Source organism: Camelina sativa, chromosome 18 (genome assembly GCF_030686135.1).
Source record: "Camelina sativa cultivar CO46 ecotype springtype chromosome 18, ASM3068613v1".
Lineage (NCBI taxonomy): Eukaryota > Viridiplantae > Streptophyta > Magnoliopsida > Brassicales > Brassicaceae > Camelina > Camelina sativa.
The window spans coordinates 2,677,969-2,687,959 of NC_141897.1; the positions used below are offsets into that span (position 1 = coordinate 2,677,969).

The 9,991-nt window shown below is 35.2% G+C and overlaps 2 protein-coding genes across 4 annotated transcripts; both read left to right on the forward strand.

Annotated features, from left to right (window-relative positions):
- The first annotated feature begins 3,457 nt into the window (after positions 1 to 3,457).
- Positions 3,458 to 6,863, forward strand: LOC104760382 (decapping 5-like protein). 2 transcript variants are annotated; one of them, XM_010483302.3, is made up of 8 exons: positions 3,487 to 3,898; positions 4,321 to 4,421; positions 4,571 to 4,642; positions 4,742 to 5,309; positions 5,391 to 5,590; positions 5,858 to 6,025; positions 6,151 to 6,267; positions 6,381 to 6,863. In XM_010483302.3, exons 1-8 carry the CDS (start codon positions 3,712 to 3,714, stop codon positions 6,588 to 6,590), a joined length of 1,623 nt encoding a protein of 540 aa, XP_010481604.1. In that variant the 5' UTR covers positions 3,487 to 3,711; the 3' UTR covers positions 6,591 to 6,863. The 2 variants fall into 2 exon arrangements, with proteins under 2 accessions (XP_010481603.1, XP_010481604.1); XM_010483301.3 differs by having other exon boundaries at positions 3,458 to 3,898; positions 4,742 to 5,590.
- A 104-nt stretch (positions 6,864 to 6,967) lies between these two features.
- LOC104760381 (NDR1/HIN1-like protein 12) lies at positions 6,968 to 8,036 on the forward strand. 2 transcript variants are annotated; one of them, XM_087499812.1, is made up of 3 exons: positions 7,080 to 7,385; positions 7,481 to 7,596; positions 7,677 to 7,804. In XM_087499812.1, the coding sequence occupies exons 1-3, from the start codon at positions 7,207 to 7,209 to the stop codon at positions 7,730 to 7,732; spliced, it is 351 nt and encodes a 116-aa protein (XP_087355938.1). In that variant the 5' UTR covers positions 7,080 to 7,206; the 3' UTR covers positions 7,733 to 7,804. The 2 variants fall into 2 exon arrangements, with proteins under 2 accessions (XP_010481601.2, XP_087355938.1); XM_010483299.2 differs by having other exon boundaries at positions 6,968 to 7,385; positions 7,481 to 8,036.
- Positions 8,037 to 9,991: the final 1,955 nt, after the last annotated feature.

Consider the following 9,991-nt stretch of genomic DNA (forward strand, 5'->3'; position numbering starts at 1 on the left):
AGTCACCCTATTGAGAATGTAAGTAGAATGTCTTACTGCTTCACCCCATAAATAATTTGGCAGATGCATATGCTTCATGATGCTCTTTGTCATCTCTAACAAAGTCCTATTGCGTCTCTCAACCACACCATTTTGTTGTGGAGTGTAAGGAGCAGTGAGATGTCGTAGTATACCAAATTCTTCACATAACAAGTTGAACTCATGTGATACAAACTCACCTCCTCTATCTGTTCTGAACGTCTTAATGCTAACTCCGGATTCTTGTTCTACTAACTTCTTGAAATTCTTGAACTTCACAAACACATCACTTTTCTCTCTTAGCTGAACAGTCCACATATACCTTAAACATTCATCAATAAGAACAAAGATATACTTGTTTCCAGCTGGTGTGCTTGGTGTTATGGGACCATAAAGGTCTCCGTGCACAAGTTCAAATATCTTTGTTGCTCAATATGCAGCGGCTTGAGGGAACACTTGCCTGGTTTGCTTCCCTAGTAGGCATGAGCTACATATTTCCTTCTCAAAACAACATGAGGTACTCCTTGAATAAGCTCCTTTTGAAACATAGACTTGATTGTGTCAAGATTTATGTGTCCCAGTCTAGCGTGTCACCTGCTTGACTCGCTTATAGATGTCAGATGTAAGTACGCGGTGTTATTGATTCCCATGTGTACTTTGTATAAACGATTTCTCGACCTTACTGCTTTAACAAGAAGATTTCCTTTGTAATCACGCCAATTATGAAATGCTCCCCTCTCATTCGCATATCGCATCCAGACTCTATTGCTTGGCCTAAGCTGATGATGTTACTCTTAAGATCTGGAATAAAATAGACATTTGTCATCACTCTTGATTCACCATTTAAGTCTATAAAGGAGATCGATCCTTTCCCTTTCATGTCGATGCGAGAGTCATCGCGAAACCACACTTTTCTTGTAACAGAGTCATCAATTTTGTCAAAATATCTCCGATCGCCTGTCATATGATTAGAGGCTCCATTGTCAAGATACCAAACATCCTCATCCCTAGTGCTCGTTTCATACTTGCTTGGTATGCACTTATGCACATTCAAATATACAACTTCATGCATCAGGAGTTCATCTACATCTTGTGTATCATTATTATTAGTTTCAAGAGCTTCCTGCAGTTTGAGTAGTCGATCAGGACAGTCTGATGCATAATGACCAGTCTTGTCACAACGGAAACATGTAATTTTTGTCAAATCAACATTTCTTGACTGATCTCTTCCACCATTGTATCATTATTTCCAGTGAAATCTCGACTCTAGCCTTCGTAGTTAGAATACATCAATTTAGTCTGATTAGTATGAGCTTCTTCCTCTGTTTCCTCAAATATTCGTTCTTCATAAGCTTTCAAGCGACCTATGATGTCTTCAAAAGTAATAGTATTAAGATCCAATACTTGCTGAAGGGACGCCACTATATGAATAAAATTTGTCCGAGGAAGGCTCTTGAGAAACTTCTTAACTAATTTTGATTCTTCCATGTTAACTCCAAAAGCAGCCGACTTTGATGAGATCTCAGACAACTTTCCTGCAAAAGTGTCAATGGTTTCAGAATCTTTCATCCGGAGGCGATCAAACTCAGCCATAAGGGTTTGTAGCCTTGCTTCTTTGACCCTCTCTGCTCCCATAAGTCTGGCTTTGATTGCTTCCCATACCTTCTTCGCCGTATCAAGCTCACCTACTTGTAGGATAAGTGCTTCAAGTATAGACTAAAATAATAAAGTTGTTGCCATGTCGTTCTTCTCATCATCCGTGGTCCCGGCTTCCACGATATCCCAAACTTTATGAACTTTAAGACAAATTTTCATCTTCATAGACCATACAGTATAGTTTGTGGATGTAAGCATAGGACACTGGATTGAAGAGGGTCCTCCTCCTGGTGATTTTTCTGGTATCGCAGTCTGATATGGTATCGCGACAATCTCACTCATAATTTCTTTCTCACGAACTCTGTTTTGGCTCTGATACCAATTCTTTTGAACAAAAGATTAAGAACTCAAAGATTTATAAAAAATAACTCTCTTTATTAGCCTTAGAAAATACCTAAAAACTAAAGCCTCTCAAGTTCTTACAATCTCTCAAACTCTCTTAGGTTATGCAATACCCTTGCATAACCTTTATTTAGAAAAACTCTTAACAAAAACTTCCTAATCCAAATAGGAAAATATACAAGTTTAGATATCTCCTAAACTTCTTTTTTTTTTCTTTTCCATAACTCGGTTGGATTAGTTATGCTTGAGCCTCAAGCTTTCTTCAAGCTTAAGTCAACATGAGTAACTACGGAAAAACCCTAGAACGATATTTGTAGTGAAACGGAGATCAATATAATAAACCCTACTTAGAATCAAAGACCAAATCATATATCAACTGAAGTTTCAAGACTTAATTAATATATATCAATCACATACTGTTCTCCGAGGAGCCTCCGCGGGCTGGGTCGCTGTGGTTATGGTGGTGGTGGCTCATCTTTTGTAGAGGTGGATTAAAACTGAACAAGCTGAGAAGGCAACTACTAATATCTATCTTGAAATACAAAAGCAAAACTCGGTATATCCGCAAAACGGGTAGGTTATCAAATCAACGGTGCTTAAGAGCCCAAGTTTGTAACAATATATACGCATGCAAATTATTAGGAAAATCTAGTTAAATAAAAAGTTAACATTTATATAATATTTTGCTAATGCTAAATAAGTAGATTTACTTTTTTTTTATAAGGAAATAAGTAGATTTATTGTTATCTTCCATATATATAAAATTGGCTTTTCTCTCTTCTCATTCCTCCATCACATCACTTCTTATTTTCAATTTTAACAAATTAATCCACATCATCAAAGTAACATAAAATCTAAAGTTAATACATCAATTAATTCACTCATTTTTTGTAACATTTTTATTATTATTAAAATAATATTTACAATAATTTAAACTAAAAATAAACCAAAAACTAAATGAAAAAAATACAACCAATGATTTTGTTAGATGAAAAGTAAGAGACAATCTATGTTTATATAGAAGTGAGTATTTACAAAATTTTGAATTAATAATTAACTGTAGATTTTCCTTAATACCATTTATATTTTTTTTATAGAATTAATAACTTAAAACTAAAAATAAGTAAATAATGTTATAATTTCAAATTTTATGAAATATATATAGAGATATCATATATTTATATATATATATATATAATCTCTTTATTATTATTTTTAAAAAAACTTTTAATTTTATAATTTTTTTATAATGATCTTTCTATATTATTAATACTATTTTAAACAAAATATTTTGTTTTTATTGTAATATTAAATTCATCCTATTAAATATTAACTTTTACACATATAAAAAAATTTGAAAATCCAAATTTCAAAACCCAACTTTCATATTCCCTTGTCCAATAATACCCCTCCATAATTTGGCACCGAAAGCAGTCCTACTAATTCTGACTAGAAAAAAAGAGAGAATATGGGCCGATTAGTGGCCCAAATATTCACAAAGATGGACCAACGGCACACAGATCACCCCGCCTTTAAAATCACGACGGAGAACAAACTCAAGCCACGACGGTTCCGAGAGAGAGATTTTTTCAAAAATTGCAACAGGAGATAGATAGAGAGCAAGAACCCTAATCGATTACATACTCTGATTCCTTCTACTTCTTTTTTCCCCCCCACTGATTAATCTCGAAACAAATGGCGAGTGAGAGTTCGCAATCTTCATCTCAATCGCCGTCATCTGTACCTTCTCCGTCGCCGGGAAACAACGTCGGCGATGCGTTCGTAGGAAGTTTCATCAGTCTAATTTCTAAGTACGAGATCCGTTACGAAGGTATTCTCTACCATCTCAACGTCAAGGACTCGACGCTAGGTCTAAAAAACGGTACGGATTCGAAAACCTATGCGATTTTGGATTCACTTTTTTAGGTTTCCGAACAACGAAGAGAATACATGTTTGTGCTTTGTGTATTTGTAACTGGAACATCCAGTATGGAACTGGAACTTTGATTTTTGATTCCGTTCTTGTGGTTGATTATGTTGCTTTCTGGATTTGGTCTTTAGATTCAAGTAGATGTGAGAGAAGCTTGTTCATTCGTTTATATGTAGTTTAGTTTCCAAATTTGTGTGTTGAACATTTTGTGGAGAGTTTTAAATTTGGTGACTCTAGCCAAAATCTGGAAAACTTCTAATCTTACTATTTTGTGTATCATGAGAGGTGAAGTTAGGAAGCAAATGTTAACTTGTGTTGCTATTTGAATGTGGCGTTCTTGTGTTGAATGATAACACTATTGAATGGTTATGCAGTAAGATCTTGTGGAACAGAGGGGAGGAAGAAAGATGAGCCTCAAATTCCGCCATGTGATAGAGTTTACGATTACATTCTTTTTCGCGGAAGTGATATCAAGGTTAGTGTTCAGACTCTTATGAATCCATTAGACAAATTATGTTTCATGTATTTTGTAGAATCGTCATTGGTTATTTTAAATTGGAACCCCTGAAACATGATCATTATATAGTTTGAAGTCTATCTGTAACGACTTATGATATGTTTTAGGATCTGCAAGTTAATCCATCTCCAGCTGCACAGTCAAGACCAGAGATTCAAAGTGAACAAGGCATCAATCAGGTAAAGACATTCATTTAGAACATGGAAATGAGAATTGTATTCTAAATTTGACTCTTTTTATGATGTCTTATTGTCTTATTGCCCGTTCCTTGTTTACAGTCCTCTCATGTTAGTTCAGCTATGAGCTCTCCGCTTTCTGGCTATGATAGTGGTTATGGTTTGGGGAGAGTAACACAATGGGTCAATACACCTGCTTTGAGTAGTAAACCGGTTCCTGCCACTCAACATTCATCAGTCCCTTTAAGTTTCCAGCCTCCTTCAGCTAATCCTGGAAGTTTGACAGAATCACCAGCGAGCTTAATTGGTTCAACTCAAAGTAATGCTGGTTCGTCTATGCCCATGCCTTCTTTTGTGCAAAGTAACAAATTAGGTGCCACTGGTGTCCCTGTTTCATCTCCCTCGACGATGCCCAATAACCCGCAGATTATAGATTACTTTGCTTCACCAATCATGGGATTAGTGAATGATACAACACAGGTTGTTACTCGTTCACCCGACGATGCTTCTAATCGTTCATACCCTTCTAACCCTTCTCCCCTTGGTCAAGCACAATTCCATACTCCACCTGGTCTTGTTTCAGCTCCCTCTAACCTTTCTCCACCATCTGAAGCGCTGCTTTCTGCTCCAAATATTCAGAACAGTTACCCCAGTGTACCCCAGGCTGTTGGTAAAGATTTCTATGACTCTCGATCTGATCATCCTAAGCGATCTATACCTTATGAGTTACCGACTGTGGCTTCTTATTCAGCTCCCGGGATTCCTGGTCCATTGTCGAACTCACCTGAGTCATTCTTCGGTATGGATCCATCGCTGCAATCTAGGCATCAGATGGTAAATAGGGGTCAAGAGATGTTTCCTGCTACTAACCCGGTATCATTTAATGTGCCATCACAAAGTCCTGCAACCAGAAATCATGCACCATTGCTGCCTCTTCCCGTTCCAGCTCAGGTTTGTTTTTTATGAAGATTCTATCTCTATGTTTCATTTAATCACACCTATGCATGATTTCTCGTACTTTTTTGAAATTGCCTTGCAATTACGTTGCTTCTCAGATATCATGAGGTCACTAGCATTGATATTAGCCTCTCTATCTCTCTTGGAAGTGTTACACTGTTACTAACAATTTAAACCATTGCAATTACTGTTTATGTCCTTTTCTCAACACATTTTATGATTATCTTACTTGTGTTTTCTTTGGTTCTAAATTTGTTGCAGTCTCGGATCCCTAGTTCTAGCATTGAGTTCACTGAAGAATTTGATTTTGAGGCAATGAATGAGAAGTTCAAGAAGAGTGAACTATGGGGTTATCTCGGGCAAAATAACCGGAGGAATCAAAATGATAATGGAGAAGAAATTGCAATTGAGCCAAACTCAGAAGGGAAGGTAAAGCTATTTTCTAACGATGATTAAATCTCAGAGAGATCTGAGTTCAAGTCTTAACATGATCTAGTTAATAATTTTGATTTGATATTTAGGCAGCGGTTAACACTTGTTTTTGCCTGTTGCAGCCTTCATATAACAAGGATGACTTTTTCGACACAATCTCGTGCAATCAACTTGACCGTGTGGCTAGAAACGGACAACAGCACAACCAGTTTCCCGAGCACATGAGACAAGATCCTGGGGTTTGTTTCATCCTTTCTATACTCATCAACCTGAAGTTCTGAAACCATTCTTCTCCCAATCGGAATAGCGTTTGCTTATAGAATTTTTTTACTCTCTTTATCTTTTTATTCAGGCATTTGGTAATCATTTTCAAAGGCCACCTCCACTACAACCAGGTCAGGGTGCATATCTCGCTGCACAATCCAATTACAGAGGCGGTTACCATAATAACAACAACAACTACAGAGGTGGTTACCATAACAACAACAACAACTACTACTCAAACTCGGGTTATGGTTACTACTCTGGTGGGAGAGGCCGAGGTGGAAACACACATTTCTGACCTGATGAGTTTCTGTCTTCCTCAGAAGGCTTCACTGGACGGTTACACTCGTGCACCTTCACTTCTTCTTTTTAATTTCAGGTTTTCTTTTGGGTAAAAAAAAAACAGTTACCTTATCTCAAGATTTGTAGGCACGTCATATTGGCAAGTTCATGATCCTTTTTTCTATCTGATGAGCTTTAGCCTCAGGAGAGAATGTTTGTTCTCCATGTAGCGAGAAACAAATAGTACTACGAACCTTTTTGGTATATATGCAAGTCATTACTTTTAATATTTAATATACATATGTAAGCGAAGTTAGTAATGCTTGCAAGTTAAGAATTACATACATTAGACATTATGTATATAAGGCGAAGATTCCTTAAAATTTAGGAAGTAGACGACTTTATCCAATTATGTATGTTACTTGCGAGACCCATTATGCCTTTACGCCAAAGGAAAGAAAGATACCAAAACTTTCCCCACTGAGTAGGGTTTAGTACCAAATCCTTCAAAATCAATTGTCATCTCTCAAACCTCACCCAAACCCACCAAAAAGCCAAGAACGTTGTTCCCAGAGCCCGAATGCTGTCTCATCGAACCCGTTCGAAAATCTGATCCTGTGAACCCCATAATAATGCCCAGATATGCTTCTCGTCATGGTACCAGTCCTTTCATCTGGTGTGCAGCTATCATTTGCGCCATAATCTCTATTGTTGTAATCTTTGGTGGTATCGTAGTCTTTGTTGGTTACATGGTCATACATCCTCGAGTTCCCATCATTAGTGTCGCTGATGCTCACCTCGACTTCTTAAAGTACTGTTTATCCTTAACTCTTCCCTTAATTTGTTGATCATGAATCTTTTATCATTGATGATCAATATCTTTTTTTTCTCGGTTTGGTTAATCAGGTATGATATAGTTGGAGTTTTGCAAACGCAGTTAACGATTGTGATTCGCGTGGAGAATGATAACGCTAAAGCTCATGCGTTGTTTGATGACACCGAGTTCAAGCTTAGCTATGAAGGTAAACTGATTGCGATTTTAAGAGCACCCGAGTTTGAAGTTGTGAAAGAGAAATCAATGTACCTTCCTTACTTGGTTCAGTCATATCCAATACCATTGAATCCAACTTTGATGCAAGCTGTAGACTATGCGGTTAAACAAGATGTTATTACGTTCGAGCTCAAAGGTGGTACAAAAACTCGGTGGCGAGTCGGACCATTAGGGTCAGTCAAGTTCGAGTGTAACCTTAGCTGTGAGCTTAAGTTTAGGCCGTCTGATCATACTTACATTGCATCTCCTTGCAGTTCTTCTCATAAGCGTTAGAAGCTCCATTTCTCATTTGTTTTACTTTCTTTAATTAGTTTTTGTTTTTTTTTTATTTGGGATCGAGGTTTTTAAAGATAATTGTTATAAGTACTAATACGTGAAAGAAAATCAATAATTTCGAGATTTTTTGCTTAATGAATGTGACTCGTAATTTATATGATTTTCTTTGATAGATACATCAACAGGAAGATTTCTTTATTTCCTTTTTTATTCTCATTTATAAAATTATGATACTTTTACTTCTTTAACTTTATATTTATATTTCGATACCTCTTTTATATGGGAAGCATAAATGCATACTGTGCAGTGAGATTGAACCCTTCGTAGAGATCTCAACATTAGTAAGTTCAGGGTGTGTTACATATATTATTTAAAAATAATTAATGGATAAAGAGGATATCCCTCCTATTAATAATTTGGAAGTAGATTTGGTAATAACCTTTTTAGTTGTAAGTTTATATAACTAAAATTTTGCCATCTGAATAAATATCAAAACTTAAAGTTATTATTTGTAATATCCAAAAACATATTTAAAATAATTCTAAAAGAAATTATTATCCATAATTTATATATTCTAGATATTATTAACTCGCTAAAAAAATTATTTTTGCGGATTATGTTATGGAGCAGGTTAGAGTTTAGATAAATATGATTATATAGTCTTTTGGAATGGTCTACTAAAATACAAAAAAATATTCTATTCTGATATCAAATGAGGTAAGGAGAGGAGTTACGCCAATCCTAACCGGTACAAAAAAATACAATTCATCTAAAATTATAAAATTTAAATATTAATTATTGAAAAAAATATCTCGCGGTATAGCTGTGAGTTAAAATCTAGTACTTGTTACTTACTAAGTTAGTTTTGTATTTAAAATGAGATGAGTTGAACACATTTCATTTGATAATTGTCTTGAATGTGGAAAAACAAAATTTCGTAAAGTAGAAAATGAAATCTAGTTTAGGAGTGTTTTAATAAATTTTCTAAGAAAAACCAAAATGTAGATTTTTTTTTTTTCCCTCAATAACCAAAATTTTTTGTATTGTTTGGTATTTGTAATTAATTAAAAGAAAAAAAAAACATAAAACTAGTTCTATTTTTATTTGGTTTTTCCCCAAAAGAGATATTTACGCATAAATGTTTTGAAATTGTCTGAAGAACGAAAAACAAACAAAGACGCTCTCAATTTAGTCTCGCTAAAAACCAAATTCATATAAATAAAAGCTTGTTATGTTTGGGAAAAAAGAAAACAAAGGCTCTCGCAATTTGGAGAGAGCTCTGAAGAACGAAAATGGTGACGACGGAGTCAGAGGTAAGTGTTTGAGATTCAAGTTATAAATTGATGATTAAACTGCGAAATTGGAAAGGTTTAGGGTTTAGATAGAGTCTCATCTGCGAATCGTGAAGGATTAAGGAAATTTTAGGTGCTAATTAGGTTTTAATTGATTACAATTAAGCTTGATTTGAACTGATTACGTATTTGATTGAATCGTTATTTGAACTTAGGTGTTAATCGATCGTGATTATGTAAACTAGAGATGCAAATTGGGAATTGATTATAGTTGAGAGCTTGATTTGAACTTTGAATTGACTTTGGAAGGTTTTAGATTGACTGAATCTTCATTATGGAATGTAACCTTTGTTTCATGCTTTAATCAGAGGAATCAGTGAGATTGAAAGGTTTAATGTGATTCATTAGTGATTGATTATGCATGAGATTGATTGATTGATTTTAGAAATTTTTGATTTTGGAATGCTTTAATCAGAGGAATCAGTGAGATTGAAAGGTTTAATGAATTGATTATGCATGACATTGATTGAATCTTCATTATGGAATGCTTTGATTATAGATAGAGAGTGTTTTGGAATTGATTATGCATGAGATTGTTTGATTATAGAAATATTTCGATGATGAAATTAAAAAAAAGTTTTAGTTGATATTGATTTGCATTTCCCTGTGCAGGCGAGAAAAGCATTACACTGTATCATTCTGGGCCTATTGACGATTCTTACCTCAGTTTGCAGATTTCTCAAAGGACTTTCAATGGTTGCGCAAGGACTTGTAAGAACCCTATTGTTCGTAAGCAAG